The 18,249-nt window shown below is 32.4% G+C and overlaps 1 protein-coding gene across 1 annotated transcript in view; it reads right to left on the bottom strand.

Annotated features, from left to right (window-relative positions):
* AstA-R2 (Allatostatin A receptor 2) overlaps positions 1–18,249 on the bottom strand; it is a 63,504-nt gene that overhangs the window by 34,100 nt on the left and 11,155 nt on the right. Inside the window, exon 2 of the mRNA XM_075294640.1 lies at positions 11,496–11,768. Coding sequence (XP_075150755.1) covers positions 11,496–11,768 — 273 coding nt within the window. The remainder of the gene's footprint in view (positions 1–11,495; positions 11,769–18,249) is intronic.

The raw sequence follows: 18,249 nt of genomic DNA, 5'->3' as shown, positions 1-18,249 counted from the left end.
TCCAATTTATCAAGATTACAGACAAAACACAAGCAAAACAATTTTTTATTATTTTTTGAAGTCACAGCAAACCGGCACTTTTTCGTAAATAAATAAAGAAATGTAAACTTCCAGCAAGTAGTGCCACCTAATTGTTCTATTTTTACAAGTTTATTAGCTCAGTATGTAAACCACGGGATACAGTGCGTGATTGAGCTAAAGAAATTATTTCTATTAATTTTGAGGCATTCGAACGGTATGTTGCCTACAGTCTACACTATGATACAGAGGGTTAAGGACAAATTTCATTAAAATAATGAAATTTTAATTAAAATAAAGTTTATAATCTTTGCTTCAAACATTTTTTTCATTAAATTTAGGACACAAATTTTGTAAATTTGCGTCCCTCCGTTAAAGTCGCATGTCTTTGAACTAAGGCCAATTTTCCTTAAAGTAAAGAAACACATTTTTGATTTAAAGAAATTGTCCTTAAATTAACTGAAATATTGAAACTTTACATTTAAGGTAAAAACGCTTCGAATATAGGCCAAGACTTACTATGACTTACATATGATTTAGCGTCTTTGGTTTAAAGTTTTTTTGGAGTTAAGAATTTTTTTTTTAACTTGAAGTATCCGTTATAATTTGGATTTTTAAACTGGCATTTGTTTGTACGTGAGTAACTTTATTAATAAACCGCGAAAAGAGTATGAAAATTTGATAAATGAGATCTGTATCCTATAATTAATTTTATTGATCCTAGGTTTATATGTCGCTAAAAAAATTTCTTTATTTTAAAAAACCGCTTCTTTGGCTCGGAATCAATACCAAAATCCTTAAGGGAAGGTCAACATCTTTGGATCCAAGTAAACTTTTTTTTGAGTGTTCTTATTCGTAAGAAAATGTGGCACTTATTTAACATAAAGAGGCAAACTTTGTAAAGAAGAACAAGTACACTGCACTGAAAAAAATATTGTCGTGACACCAAAGATTTCATGTCTTTAAAATACGAATGCAAATTTTGCTTAACATAGAAGACGCATATCTCTAATATAAATTTTTTTCCTTGTCCAAAAATCGACAAACTTTTCAATGAAGTCGTATTGTCCCTATAATTAAGTGATTTGACTTAAAATGGGTATCATAACATGAACGAAACATTTTTTGGGGTAAGGTCAACTTGACTTTAAAAATTCAGAAAAATTCTTGCCGGTATAATATCCCCTGCACCACTTTGTAGATCTAAATTTTCGATACCATATCACATCCGTCAAATGTGTTGGGGACTATATATAAAGGTGTGTCCCTAATACATACATTTAAATATAACTCGATCTGGACAGAATTTGATAGACTTCTACAAAATCTATAAACTCAAAATGTAAGTCGGCTAATGCACTAGGGTGGAACACAATGTTAGTAACAAATATGGGAAACATTTAAATCTGAAGCAATTTTACACTCAAAAAAAAGTGAACTCTCTATTTCACTAAAGCCAATTTAACTTTATTTTAGTTCATGGAATTATTATGTTTGGAGAAAGTTTCCTTTACTCTAATAATTTTTTGTGTACGTTAGTTAAATTATCTAAACCCGAGGAAAAAAATATACTCAAATGAAGCATAAAGATAAATTAAATTCGTGTCTTCCAGAAAATAGTTCAGAATTTCTTTAAATTTGTAAATTTTACCAAAAATGCGTCCATCATGAACTTCGTATGTCACTAAAGACATTCTTGCAATTTTGAACTCCAAGTTTTTCCTTCAAACTACAAAATTGTCTTTAACAAGTGAAAAATTTTAGTTATGTCTAATAAATGTTCTTGAATTTGTCGAAAAATATTTACCTATTTTTATGACATCGGCGTGATGCCAACGTTTGTAATACTATTTAGTTAAAATTTTCTACAAATATTCAAAATCTTCTAAAATTAACCGAAAGTTTTCTTCCTGGTGGGTTCACTGTTTTTTCAGTGTAAGAAAACTTCGCAAACGTTTATTTATGATTTATAACTCGATATATATGTATTAGAAGTTAAGGCAAATTAGAGTCATTTTTACAACTTTTCGACTAAGCAGTGACGATTTTACAAGGAAAATGTTGGTATTTTGACCATTTTTGTCTAAATCAGAAAAACATATATATGGGAGCTATATCTAAATCTTAACCGATTTCAACCAAATTTGGCACGCTTAGCTACAATGCTAATTCTACTCCCTGTGCAAAATTTCAACTAAATCGGAGCAAAAAATTGGCCTCTGTGGTCATATGAGTGTAAATCGGGCGAAAGCTATATGTGGGAGCTATATCTAAATCTGAACCGATTTCAACCAAATTTGGCACACATAGCTATAATACTAATTCTACTCCCTGTACAAAATTTCAATCAAATTGGGGTAAAACTCTGGCTTCTGGGACCGTATTAGTCCATATCGGGCGAAAGATATATATGGGAGCTATATCTAAATCTGAACCGATTTCAATAAAATTTGGCACACTTGACTATAGTACTAATTGTTCTTCTTGTGCAAAATTTTAAACAAATTAGGGTAAAACTCTGGCTTCCGATAAGTCCATATCGGGCGAAATATATATGGGAGCTATATCTAAATCTGAAGCGATTTCTTCCAAAATCAATAGGGTTCTATTCTGAGCCAAAGCACATACTTGTATCAAATTTGAAGTCGATTGGACTAAAACTGCGACCTAGACTTTGATTACAAAAATGTGTTCACGGACAGACGGACATGGCTATATCGACTCAGGAGCCCACCCTGAGCATTTCTGCCAAAGACACCATGTGTCTATTTCGTCTCCTTCTGGGTGTTGCAAACATATGCACTAACTTATAATACCCTGTTCCACAGTGTGGCGCAGGGTATAAATAGGACATGTTTTTCAACACTTTATTTTAAAGACGTTTTTACTTGAAACATAGCATAAATTCTACTGGAAGTAGAGTCTGAATTTGGAAAATAAAGTTGTCGTTAACTCGTTTTTAAAGGACAAAGAAAAATTAAAATTTGATTCCTAGAAGCAAGTATACAAATCCCAAATTTAAAAGAAAATTGTGTCTTAAAAGTATCCTTACTTGTATTCTCCGCTTCTTTGGCTCGGAATCAATACCAAAATTGTTAAAGTAAAGGCAATATCGTTGGAACCGGACATGCTTGTTTTCAGTGTGATATTGTCTTTATTTTTATTATACCCTGTGGAACAGGGTATTATAAGTTAGTGCATATGTTTGCAACATCCAGAAGGAGACGAGATAGACACATGGTGTCTTTGGCAAAAATGCTCAGGGTGGGCTCTTGAGTCGATATAGCGATGTCCGTCTGTCCGAGAACACATTTTTGTAATCAAAGTCTAGGTCGCAGTTTTAGTCCAATCAACTTCAAATTTGGCACAAGTATGTGTTTTGGCTCAGAATAGATCCCTATTGATTTTGGTTCAAACCGGTTCAGATTTAGATATAGCTCCCATATATATTTCGCGCGATATGGACTTATATGGCCCCAGAAGCCAGAGTTTTACCCTAATTTGCTTAAAATTTTGCACAAGAAGAACTATTAGTGCTATAGTCAAGTGTGCCAAATTTTATTGAAATCGGTTCAGATTTAGATATAGTTTCCATATATATCTTTCGCCCGATATGGACTAATACGGTCCCAGAAGCCAGAGTTTTACCCCAATTTGGTTGAAATTTTGCACAGGGAGTAGAATGCGTGCTAAAATTGGTTGAAATCGGTTCAGATTTAGATATAGCTTCCATACATAGCTTTCGCCCGATTTACACTCATATGACCACAGAGGCCAATTTTTTGCTCCGATTTAGTTGAAATTTTGCACAGGGAGTAGAATTAGCATTGTAGCTAAGCGTGCCAAATTTGGTTGAAATCGGTTCAGATTTAGATATAGCTCCCATATATATGTTTTTCTGATTTCGACAAAAATGGTCAAAATACCAACATTTTCCTTGTAAAATCGCCACTGCTTAGTCGAAAGGTTGTAAAAATGACTCTAATTTTCCTAAACTTCTAATACATATATATCGATCGATAAATCATAAATAAACTTTTTCGGAGTTTCCTTAAAATTGCTTCAAATTTAAACGTTTCCCATATTTATTTTTTACTAACATTGTGTTCCACCTTAGTGTATTAGCCGACTTAAATTTTGAGTCTATAGATTTTGTATAAGTCTATCAAATTCTTCCAGATCGAGTGATATTTAAATATATGTATTTGGGACAAACTTTTATATATAGCCCCCAATACATTTGACGGATGTGATATGGTATCGGAAATTTAGATCTACAAAGTGCACTGAAAAAAATATTGTCGTGAGGTCAAAGATTTCATGTCTTTAAAATACGAATACAAATTTGGCTTAGCATAGACGACGCATTTCTCTAAAATAAAGTTATTTTCCTTGTCCAAAAGTCGATAAACTTTTCAATGAAGTCGTATTGTCCTTATAATTAAGTGATTTGACTTAAAAATGGGTATCTTAACATGAAAGAAAAAATTTATAGGTTAAGGTCAACATGACTTTAATAATTCAGAAAAATTCTTTAAATTTAATGAAATTGTCTTTAAATTTGTTGTCTTTTTGCATCTTGACTACAAAGCAAAAAATCGTTCAAATATAGGACATGTTTTTCAAAACTTTATTTTAAAGAAGTTTTTTACTTCAAACATAGCAAAATTTCTACTGGAAGTCGAGTCCTAAAAATGGAAAATAAAGTTGCCATTAACTCGTTTTTAAAGGACTTTGATAGCATATGAAGAAAAAAAGCTGAGAAAGCGAAAAATTAAAATTTGCTTCCTAGGAGCAAGTACACAAAACCTAAATTTAAAAGAGAATTGTGTCTTAAAAGTATGCTTACATGTATTCTCCCTTCTTTGGCTCGGAATCAATACCAAATTTTTTAAAGTAAAGACAAAATCTTTGGAACCGAGTATGATTTTTTTCAGTGTGGTGCAGGGTATAATATAGTCGGCACCGCCCGACTTTAGACTTTCCTTACTAGTATTATTTTAGAATTGATTTCGAAGCAAATATGCGAGTAAAGGTATATTGATTACGCAAATCACTTTTTCATATTACATATAAACATTTTTTTTCAGTGTAGGTTTTGTTAGTCAAGGTACAAGAATTGATACAATTTAAAATTTAATTAATATATATTGAAGGATTGTGATATTTATTAAAAACAATTTGTCCTGTTAGACTGATACTAAACCAGTGATTAATGAATAAATGAATGCCAATGAAATTTTACCATTTTAAAGTCGAATCATCTAACTATGAGTGCAAACACCTTCTTTGTGTTTACAACGATATTTTGTTCATGTAATTCGACCAAAAGTTTGTCAGGCCGATTTTTAATTACCTACAACCTATGGATTTTTTTGAAAACGCAGCGATTACATGGAAATCTATTAGTGGAAAATCGGAAATAATGGAGCCTCAGGCAAATTTTCCTTAAAGTAAAGAAACCCATGTTTCATTTAAAGAAATCGTCCTTAAATTAACTGAACTACTGAATCTTTAGATTTAAGATAAAAACAACCAACACAGAGTTTGGTTTATATTTTTCTTGGGATTGAGAAAACATTTTTTACTTTGAAGTATCTGTTATAATTTGGATTTTTAAACTGGCATTTGTTTTTATGTGAACAGCTTTATTAATTGACTGAAAAAAAAAATATTGACCTAATAGGGAACTTAAATTTTAGAACTCAAAATTTACACAATTCTAAGGACAAAATTCTTTAAAACAATGACATTTTAATTAAAAGAAAATTTATAATCCTTGCTTCAAAAATTTTTTCATTAAATTTAGGACACAAATCTTGAAATTTTGCGTAACTCTGCTAAATTTGTAGATCTATGAAGAAAGGCAAATTTTCCTTAAAATAAAGAAAAGCATTTTTAATTTAAAGAAATCGTCTTTAACTCAACTAAGATAAAGACGCTTCAAATATAGGCTAAGACTTATTTTAAGGATTTGCATCTTTGGTTTAAATTATTTTTAGCATTAAAAAAACTGTTTTTACTTTGAGATACCTGGCGTAATTTTGATTTTGAAATTGGAATTTGTTTGTGCATAAATACCTTTATTAAGAAATCGCAAAAAGAACACCCAGAAAAAAGTGACCCCCTCTTTAAGTTAAAATGAACTCATTGTGAAGAAAGTTGAACTTCGTATAGCGCCAAAGACATTTTTATTTGTTTGAATGATGTGATTTTCGTAGAAATTAGGTAGAATGCATTCCGTATAATAGTTAACATTTTCTAATTATACAATTATTATTCGAGCTTTATGGACAGATATAGATTAAGGAACATGGTTAATAGAGCCATTGAAAAAAAAACGCCAGATACAAATCTATACACGCCTGGACTGTACATGTTTCGGTTCGGGCGAATGAACCTTTCCACAGCCTTTAGTATAGATCTGGCTGGGAGAGATAACTCAATTTTGGGCCCTTTATGCTAACTCCTTATGGAGAAAACATTTGGGAAATTTCCTCTTACAAATTGAATCATCTTTTCTCCCACTGTACATCATCTTTTCATATAACTTACAAGTCCCTTAATCTTATTTTTATTTCGTTTTGTTACATAGTAATGCAACAACACGAAATTTATTTTTAGAAAGCTTATTTGTTAGAATTCACCTAAGTGGTGAACAGTCGAACAATGCTTATTGTTTCTACAGTCAACTACAACATATGACAATTAACAGAAACTGGTTTCCAGGAAACAACAACAATTCTAACACGTACATTAGTCGTGTTTTTCCTAGTTTTACGACGGGCTCATCGTTGCTTATTAATTGTCATATGTTGTAGTTGACTGTAGAAACAATAAGCATTGTTCGACTGTTCACCACTTAGGTGAATTCTAACAAATAAGCTTTCTAAAAATAAATTTCGTGTTGTTGCATTACTATGTAACAAAACGAAATAAAAATAAGATTAAGGGACTTGTAAGTTATATGAAAAGATGATGTACAGTGGGAGAAAAGATGATTCAATTTGTAAGAGGAAATTTCCCAAATGTTTTCTCCATAAGGAGTTAGCATAAAGGGCCCAAAATTGAGTTATCTCTCCCAGCCAGATCTATACTAAAGGCTGTGGAAAGGTTCATTCGCCCGAACCGAAACATGTACAGTCCAGGCGTGTATAGATTTGTATCTGGCGTTTTCTTTTCAATGGCTCTATTAACCATGTTCCTTAATCTATATCTGTCCATAAAGCTCGAATAATAATTGTATAATTAGATATAATGCATTTGGACGTCAATTGCCTGTTTCGGTATCAGGCTAACATGTAATATAATTAACATTTTCCTATATTTATGTACCACTATACTACAGAATGAAAAAATTCAACTGAATTGAATTCATATATGGAATGATTTTATTGAACTTTTTTTCATTCATTTGGACAAATCTTACATATTTGTGGTAAACCTTTTACTTCAAAGTTAGATCTGCTTACCTTCGTTTTTAAATACAATTTTATGTATTTATATAAGCAATTTTTTCTTCAATAAAAGACATGTTTTATTAATATATTAAATATATTTATTTAGAATCAACAGCATCGACTGGCCTTGAAATATTAATTATTATTATTTTTTCTTCTTGTAGTACCTTTCACTTTGAATAATTTGCTGCCTAGCAATTTTGTCCACCTTCTACAATTTCAATACCTACAAATATAAACAAAAAAAACCAAAACCAATTTTTTCACAAAAGGTTAGCGTCACTGAATATTACCTGTTAATTGAAGATTCCAAAATGAAGTTGAATGAAGGGGTTGTTATTCTGTTGGTGTTTTTTTTTTTATAAACCAATTTTCAAAAAACGAACATATTTCTCACTAATTTAAAATAACAAATATTTTCTATATTTTATTTGTTTTTTATAATATTATTTTACTATATTATTTTTTAACAATCTTTCCGTATACCATAACAACGCGATTCCAACTAAAAAAACAACCCACGCGCAAACATATCGATTACATCAAAGACAGGTATCGATTACAGGTAGATAAAAGAAATGTAGGAAATTTTCCTATATTCTAACAAGTGTGTTTCCTTAAGTTTTGAAAGGATTGAATACTTCTTAGTACGAATGAACTAAAATATTTTTCTATGCCAAGTGTTATTCGTATGTATGATAAGCTTTCTATAATAAAGGAAGTCAGAATTATCATTTTATAAGAAATCTTACTAAATTTGAGGAAACTTGGTTTTAGTTCGGTTTTTGTTTATCTTTGTTATCAGTGAATAAAATTTTCTTGTTCAGTAGTAAATTCTTATACCCAGCGAAGAAAACAGTATTAGTAAAATTCCATGCCCTATTCTAGTTTATGAACTATTCCTAACTGCTTTCAGTTTAGGATTTTTTTTCTGAAACAAGTAAATTTTATTATTTCACACAAAATATTAACTGAGTGGAAATAAAATGGCTAAACTAAATTGATGAACATTTTTTCCTTTAGTTTCGAAGACACTTTTTTCTGGGTGAAAATAAATACTCGATGAATGAGATCTGTGTCCAATTTTAATTTATTTGACCCTAGATTTAAAGCCAGGGAGGTCCGTTAAAAATGTCTTTATTTTAAAGAGGCTGCATCTTTGGCTCGGAATCAATACCAAAATCCTTAAGGGAAGGTCAACATCTTTGGATCCAAGTAAACTTTTTTATAACACATCGAAATATCGATTTCCGACTATATAAAGTATATATATTCTTCACCACTGTGGTATCACAATGGACAGAATAGTCTAAGTGAGCCTGATACATCGGGCTGCCACATAACCTAACCTAACCTATATATTCTTGATCAGAGAGAAATTCTAAGACGATATATCGATGTCCGTCTGTCTGTCTGGCTGTCTGTCTGTCTGTTGTAATCACGCTACAGTCTTCAATAATGAAGCAATCGTGCTGAAATTTTGCACAAACTCGTCTTTTGTCTGCAGGCAGGTCAAGTTCGAAGATGGGCTATATCGGTCCAGGTTTTGATATAGTCCCAATATAAATCGACCTACCGATTTGGGGTCTTGGACTTATAGAAATGGTAGTTTTTATCCAATTTGCCTGAAATTTTGAATCTAGAGGTATTTTATGACCATAAAGAGGTGTGCCAAAAATGGTGAGTATCGGTCCATGTCTTGGTATAGCCCCCATATAGACCGATCTCCCGATTTTACTTCTTGGGCTTATAGAAACCGCAGTTTTTATTCAATTTACCTGAAATTGGAAATCTAGAGGTATTGTAGGGCAAAATACCCGTGCCACAAATTGTGAGTATCGGTCTATGTTTTGGTATGGTCCCCATATAAAACGACCTCCCGATTTGGGGTCTTGGGCTTATAGAAACCGTAGTTTTTATCCAATTTGTCTGAAATTGGAAATCTAGAGGTATTTTAGGACCATAAAGAGGTGTGCCGAAAATGGTGAGTATCGGTCCATATTTTAGTATAGCCCCCATAACAACGATCTCCCGATTTAACTCCTTGGGTTTCTAGAAACCGTAGTTTTTATCCGATTTGCCTGAAATTGTAAATATTCTCATATTTTAGGCTCACAAAAACGTGTATCGGATTAAGTTTTTATCGGTCGACTTGGTAATGCCTCCATACAGACCGACTTCACTTCTTGAGGGTATAGAAGGCGCACTGATCATGACAATTGCTTGAAACTCAATGTAAAATTTCCAGATTTTACTTCTCGGGTGAAAATCTACAGATTTAAGATTTCAAATCAAGACGTTATTTTATAATTTTCTTGCACACTTACAAGAGATGTTAATGATTCCTCAAACAAAAATGTTTCTTATAAATGCAGAATCTGATATAGTCCTCATAGGTGAAATCATTAAATTTATCTTCGGGAAGTGTCCTCAAGCCCTCCTGAAATTTAAGATTCGGCCCGGCCGAACTTACTGCTGTATATAAAGGGTGATTCTTTTGAGGTTAGGATTTTCATGCATTAGTATTTGACAGATCACGTGGGATTTCAGACATGGTGTCAAAGAGAAAGATGCTCAGTATGCTTTGACATTTCATCATGAATAGACTTACGATCTGCCACAACGTCGAATTTTCAGTGAATGGGCCCTAGAAAAGTTGGCAGAAAATCCGCTTTTTTATCGACAAATTTTGTTCAGCGATGAGGCTCATTTCTGGTTGAATGGCTACGTAAATAAGCAAAATTGCCGCATTTGGAGTGAAGAGCAACCAGAAGCCGTTCAAGAACTGCCCATGCATCCCGAAAAATGCACTGTTTGGTGTGGTTTGTACGCTGGTGGAATCATTGGACCGTATTTTTTCAAAGATGCTGTTGGACGCAACGTTACGGTGAATGGCGATCGCTATCGTTCGATGCTAACAAACTTTTTGTTGCCAAAAATGGAAGAACTGAACTTGGTTGACATGTGGTTTCAACAAGATGGCGCTACATGCCACACAGCTCGCGATTCTATGGCCATTTTGAGGGAAAACTTCGGAGAACAATTCATCTCAAGAAATGGACCGGTAAGTTGGCCACCAAGATCATGCGATTTGACGCCTTTAGACTATTTTTTGTGGGGCTACGTCAAGTCTAAAGTCTACAGAAATAAGCCAGCAACTATTCCAGCTTTGGAAGACAACATTTCCGAAGAAATTCGGGCTATTCCGGTCGAAATGCTCGAAAAAGTTGCCCAAAATTGGACTTTCCGAATGGACCACCTAAGACGCAGCCGCGGTCAACATTTAAATGAAATTATCTTCAAAAAGTAAATGTCATGGACCAATCTAACGTTTCAAATAAAGAACCGATGAGATTTTGCAAATTTTATGCGTTTTTTTTTTAAAAAAAGTTATCAAGCTCTTAACAAATCACCCTTTACTTGTTTTGAGTGTGGTTAAGGTGGCATTGATTTGTCGCCAACGATTTTTGGGAAGAATTTCGTAAATAGTAGTTAAAAACTAAGAAGTCAGTCGTCATTTCAACAACGAGTTGTGGAAATCTTAAAAAATTAAATAAAATTTACTTAAAATTTTCCTTTAATACCGATTTCTTTTCTATGTGTGTGTGTTCATTTGGATGTGTGGAAATAATGAAGCTCGTTCAGTAATCAACAATGGACTCCAAATCCTAATCAACAACTACTCCAAATCCTAAATCCAAAGCCGTATTTATGTCCTAGTTTTAAAAAATAATTTTCTAATACCTTGTTTATCTACATTTGAAATTTAAAGAAATTATTTATACGAATTTTAGCTTGTTTATTTTGGCAAACAAAATCACCGTAGTGTTTATTAAACTGTGAATCTTAGCAAGAAAGAAACTCAAAGTTGTTGTAGCTGGAATCTTGTCAAGCATTTTCTTTAGGATTATTGTCCTTCAAGTAGTTTCTAAGAAAATTCCATTTTTAATCTTTTACTGTACATGGGAATTCCCATTCAACAAAGTCGAAACACTCTTACATCATGGATGAACTTACCTGGATTGGTAACCATAAAGAGGCAAATGCTATCACCACAACAACAACCAAACGTGTCACACGTTTCCTTCCACGCTGTGATTCCACTGACATTCGCACTGAGCTGCCATGTCGCCATAAGCTGGTTATCATCCTCACATACAAACCGCTAATGACCATCAATGGCAGCAGATATGAAGTGGTGAAAAATATAATCTGATAAACGGACAGTGAAAGGAATCTGGTTTCCATGAATTGACACAATTCCAGATTGTAGTTTGCCCCATGAACGCGCTGTGAAGAAATGAAAGGAAAAGAGAAGCGATTTTTGAGATAGCATTTTGGGAATACATATGAAGAAAGTTTTTAGTTTTCATGTCCAATCTTTAAATTAGCACGAGTTTTTGTATTCATCCACTCTATGGTATGGTATAATAAAATTTCCTATTGTAGGCAAAATTTTTATGTTTATTAAAAAAATCGTAAAAAAGCGTACATTCACAATGAGTTTTACGACTTTATTATATTTGTATTATTAGCAAAACCAAACATATCTTCTCCCACGTTACAAACAATTGAAATAGCAACAAAAACGTATGCCCCCTCCGCCCACCTAACCATTTATCTAAATAAACAATCTATCCCATATAGTCTACTCCACTCATGAATCCTCTAAAATGTCCATTGTATATATGTAGCTGCCATAACAAATCATCGAAAATCATCTATGGCCAGAGTTCTTCTACATGACCATGCATGGATCCATCCTCTCTATGCTTACGTCCACGAATTGATCTGGTGTTTTAGACCAGTAGACCACCACCATCATATTGCCGGTTGGAGGCGTTAGGCAAGGTACCGATGTCAGCTCATCGTAAAATAAAACAGCAGGTTGCCAGTTCTGTTGGCCGGTGGTAGTGGTGGTGGTGTTCTGTAGGCTTCTCTTGTTTATGTTGGAAGGCATGCAAGTTGTTGTATTTTTCCACACAGACTTTATGGCAAATAAACAACAACGACAACAACAAATACAAACGAAATTGTTAATAATTTTCAAATTTTGCAAAATACGTTTCAATATTTTTTCTACTGTGCCTCTCGTTAGAGTTTCAGTATTTGTTTCTAAATTTTGTTCTCTGTTAGTGTGAGTGTGTGTGTTTGTGTGTTCATTGTGTATGTTTACGTATTTATTTGATGATGAAGAGCAGAAGAGAATCATAACCAAATGGAATGGTACCATTCGTACATATCGACCATTAAGTCGGTCTGTATGAAGGATGTTAAGAGAATTAAATTGCCAAAGTTGTACCCTACACACAAAACAAAACAATTAACCCGACCACCAAAGAAAATGTAGGTTAATATTAGAACTATTTAACTTTGCTATCGAACGATGGATGATATGATAAAAATAAGTACATATTATATATTTCCATAAATTCACGAACATTCTATAGACATTTTATATTTTTTTGTGCTAGAAAATTTGTATTTGTGAAGGCAAAATATGGAGTTAGAATTTGAAAACGAAGTCTTTTACGAAATTGAACATGAACGCATTTTTGATAAAAAAAAATCAAAATACAGAATTTCGTACGCAGAAAAAAAAACTAAACTGTTTTTATAGCAAGAATGAATTACGTCGTGCGAAAATTGAACTAAATTATACTCCACAATTAGACATTTCAGGAAATTTTAATCCCCTGGTGTACTGTTTAACTACAACTCTCTCATAAAAGAAAAAATGAAATGAAATATGTAAAAAAACATCATTGGCGCCAAATCATGACCATTTTACCAGCACGAAAATTGTCTTTTGCTGTAGTCCATATTGAACTTTTCTGTACAGTCATTGAACTTTGTACCCATATTTAGTTCATAAACAAGTAAGGAAAGTCTAAAGTCGGGCGAGGCCGACTATATGTTGGTATTTTGACCATTTTTGTCGAAATCAGAAAAACATATATATGGGAGCTATATCTAAATCTGAATCGATTTCAACAAAATTTGGCACGCATAGCTACAATGCTAAATCTACTCCCTGTGCAAAATTTCAAATAAATTGGGCCAAAACTCTTGCTTTTAGGACCATATTAGTCCATATCGGGCGAAAGATATATATGGGAGCTATAACTAAATCTGAATCGATTTCAACCAAATTTGGTACGCTTAGGTACAGTGCTAAATCTACTCCCTGTGCAAAATTTCAGCCAAATTGAGCCAAAACTCTTGCTTTTAGGACCATATTAGTCCATATCGGGCGAAAGATATATATGGGAGCTATATCTAAATTTGAACCGATTTCAAATTTTGCACACATGACTACTAATTGTACTCCTAGGGCAAAATTTCAACCAAATTCGGCCAAAAATCTGGTTTCTGGGGCTATATAAGTCCATATCGGGCGAAAGATATATATGGGAGCTATATATAAATCTGAACCGATTTCTTCCAAAATCAATAGGGTTCTATTCTGATCCAAATAAGGAATATGTGCCAAATTTGAAGGCGATTGGACTTGAATTGCGACCTAGACTTTGATCACAAAATTGTGTTCACAGACAGACGGACATGGTTATACCGACTCAGGGAACCACTCTGAGCATTATTGCCAAAGACACCATGTGTCTATCTCGTCTCCTTCTGGGTGTTACAAACATATGCACTAACTTATAATACCCTGTTCCACAGTGTGGCGCAGGGTATAACTATTTGAGACATAAAGTCCGGACAGATATTGAACTACTGAATTGTCCGCATAGCAGTACAAGTAAATTTAAAGTAGCTAGTTTGATTGGGGTTTTAAATAAACATTTCATAGGACATCGATTTTAAAATTAAATAAAATTAAATTAAATAATTTCAGACACGGTTACCACTCGTGCCAAAAGTAATCGACCAAAATTTTAAGAGAATTTTACTAAAAATCTGCCAAATTTAAAAGCAAAATATCTTATTTTGAAATGTTTGATCAAAGTTTTGTGGTTAATTTTTTTGTTTCACATTTTAACGATTTTAGCTAGCACCAATAAGGGAATGTTACGAGTTCTATAATGGACTTTGTTAGTATCACCTAAATTTTAATTCTATAGAAAATTTAAGTACCCCTTAGTTAGAGATGCATATTTTGCAGAATCTACCAAAAAATTACGAATTCTACCAAACAGTAAAAAATCTAGCATTTTGATAGAATTATGCTCTAAGTTAGGTTAGGTTAGGTTAGGTGGCAGCCCGATGTATCATGCTTACTTAGACTATTCAGTCCATTGTGATACCACATTGGTGAACTTCTCTCTTATCACTGAGTGCTGCCCGATTCCATGTTAAGCTCTATGACAAGGGACCTCCTTTTTATAGCCGAGTCCGAACGGCGTTCCACATTGCAGTGAGAAGCTTTGAAACCCTCACCAGCATTACTGAGGTGGGATAATCCACCGCTGAAAAACTTTTTGGTGTTCGGTCGAAGAAGGAATCGAACCCACGACCTTGTGTATGCAAGGCGGGCATGCTAACCATTGCACCACGGTGGCTCCCAATTATGCTCTAAGAATGGCATGATCCAGGTGCTGAAATCTTAGTTGGATGAACATATATTTGATATTCACTAAGACCCATTTGCTTGACGTGACTGTTTTTGAAAGTTTGCTAAAAATTTCCGTCAGTTGAAAGATGATTTCTCACCTCGTATATTTTTATCATTTAACCGATTCAAAATTTAAATTCCCGCATATAACCATTGCTAGCAGAAAACGGATCATAACCCTCAATTTATCTGTGAAAGTGCCTTGCTTTGATTTTTATAAGATCCGACCAATTGACTTGTTTTAGTTTCTAAACAAACGGTAAAATAACGAACAATTCTTGCGACACAAACAAACAAAAATTGCCGTCTGGATTACAGAGGAAAATTTTAAAAAAGTCTCCGAAAAATTGGGATTTCCGGACAACTGGATAGTCCGGATTAGATCAATTATACTGTACTTTAAAAATGGAAAATTTCATTGGACTGTGGAAAATTTCGAAAAAACGATACAATTTTACTATAGACAAATAATTTGTTTACCCTAAAACTAGGTTAAATTTATCGTTAGATTAAATACGGAATTTTTTTCGGTGTAAATGATTTTTAAAAATTCAAAAACATCAGTAAATTCACGTTATTTTAAAAACGCCTTATGGAACTCTAAAAAATCGAAATACTAGTCCAATTTCACACGAGGAAGTTCTTTCTTCCCATAAAACAGTTCACTTTTATTCTGCGTAGACGAAGGTTGTCTTTTATATGTCGGGATTGGGTAGCCCTAATGTTGAAATCTGCCAACTGATAGTTAAATTGTAAAGCTTCATATATTTCGATGTAAACATTATATGTTTGGAACTCAAATTTACAGAACACATTATTTTTATGTGCAAGCATATAATGTTCATACACCAGTATAATATGTTTGAGGCATTTAATTTTCTTAAATATAGTGTTCGGATGCAAACACTCATTAATTTAGAAATTACGTATAAACATATGTATGTTTACAAACGTCAGAGAGAACGCGAGAGAGAATAAAACATATAAAGATGGCGACGGAGATAGACTACCTCACAACACAGTGAGAGAATCAAATGGGAGGAAATGACACTCTACTTGAGAGACATATTTTTTTGTGGATAAATTTGCTTGCATTTATGTTGGTATGTGTCTGGCACATGAACGATTTAAATTAAATAATTAAGTCCCAACATTATTGAATTTACACATTGAATTGTGTTTTCTTCTTTTGGCATTAAAACAAATCGAGTTGGGCTATGAGTAAGGAGACATTTTACGACCGTTAAAAAATAAAATGGCGGGGAACATTAAAATTTTATGAACAGATTTATTAAAGGAATTTAATGTTTGGGGCCTTAGGAAAGATATACTTAGGATGAAACTTAAATATGTTTGCATAGCACAAATAATTTTTTGTTTGAACAAATTCCGAATATATATATGAAGCAGAATATGTTTGGCAGTATATGTAGCAGAGGAAAGATTTTTGAAGGTCGTCCAAAATCAGTTGTTGTTCTCGAAACCATAGATGTTGTGCACCAATTAATATTCCCACAACTGCACTCAAAATATCAATTTAACGGGACATCTGCCGTACAGTCCTGACTAGGCACAGAATGACTTCTGTTTAATCCCATTTTTTTTAAATTCTTCATCTTTTCTCAGATCGAGAACGAGCTTTCACGAGATTTCATCACTTTTTTCTGTAGTACCGACAATGTAGAACACCTTAATAATTTTTGTATATTTTTTTTACTTTACCTTTTGCTAGGCGGAGAATCGAATTGTGGATCATACCGTTTGTAAGCCAACAGACTATCCACTGGGCAATGTAGCTGTTATTGTCATCAGCAGACAATTTTCGCTATAGCTATCAAAGCACAAGCAACCCAAACAGTCAATAAGTTATATTTGTAGAGTATAGGTTTGGGCGCTCAAAAGCCGATGTAAAGAAATTTTATTTTTAAGAAACATACCCTTTAGTCGGTTTTTTCGTACCACAAACAACTTTTGGAAACGCAAATAAGGTAATTTTTCATATATTCCGAAAATTTCCGCAAGATTTCGAAAAGATGTTCGGCATTACATTGATATTAAATTTTTAATACAAAACATCGAAAAATGTCCTATTTAAGACATAAAAGACTATGATTTTGGAATAAATAGTATTTTGTATTATACCCTGCACCACAATGTGGAACAGGGTATTATAAGTTAGTGCATATGTTTGCAACACCCAGAAGGAGACGAGATAGACACATGGTGTTTTTGGCATAGCAATGTCCGCCTGTCCGTCTGTCCGTGAACACATTTTTGTAATCAAAGTCTAGGTCGCAGTTTTAGTCCAATCGACTTCAAATTTGGCACAAGTATGTGTTTTGGCTCAGAATAGAACCCTATTGAATTTGGAAGAAATCGGTTCAGATTTCGATATACCTCCCATGTATATATATATATATATATATATATATATATATATTATATATATATATATATATATATATATATATATATATATATATATATATATATATATATATATATATATATATATATATATATATATATATATACATATACATATATATACATATATATATATATATATATATATATATATATATATATATATATATATATATATTATATATATATATATATATATATATATATATATATATATATATATATATATATATATATATATATATATATATATATATATATATATATATTATATATATATATATATATATATATATATATATATATATATATACATATACATATATATATATATATATATATATATATATATATATATATATATATATATATATATATATATATATATATAATATATATATATATATATATATATATATATATATATATATATATATATATATATAGCTACAATGCTAATTCTACTCCCAGTGCAAAATTTAAATTAAATCGCACTAAAACATTGTACACTGTGGTCATATGAGTATAAATCGGACGAACGATATATATAAAAGCTATATCTAAATCTAAACCGATTTCAATAAAATTTGGCACACTTCACTACACTACTAATTGTAGTCCTAGTGCAAAATTTCAACCAAATTGGGGTAAAACTCTGGCTTCTGGGACCGTATTAGTCCATATCGGGCGAAAGATATATATGGGAGCTATATTTAAATCTGAACCGATTTCAATAAAATTTGGCACACTTTACTATAGTACTAATTG

Source organism: Haematobia irritans, chromosome 1 (assembly GCF_050003625.1).
Source record: "Haematobia irritans isolate KBUSLIRL chromosome 1, ASM5000362v1, whole genome shotgun sequence".
Classification (NCBI taxonomy): Eukaryota; Metazoa; Arthropoda; class Insecta; order Diptera; family Muscidae; genus Haematobia; species Haematobia irritans.
The sequence above is the reverse complement of the archived record's forward strand: the minus strand, read 5'-3'. Positions and strand labels throughout refer to the sequence as shown.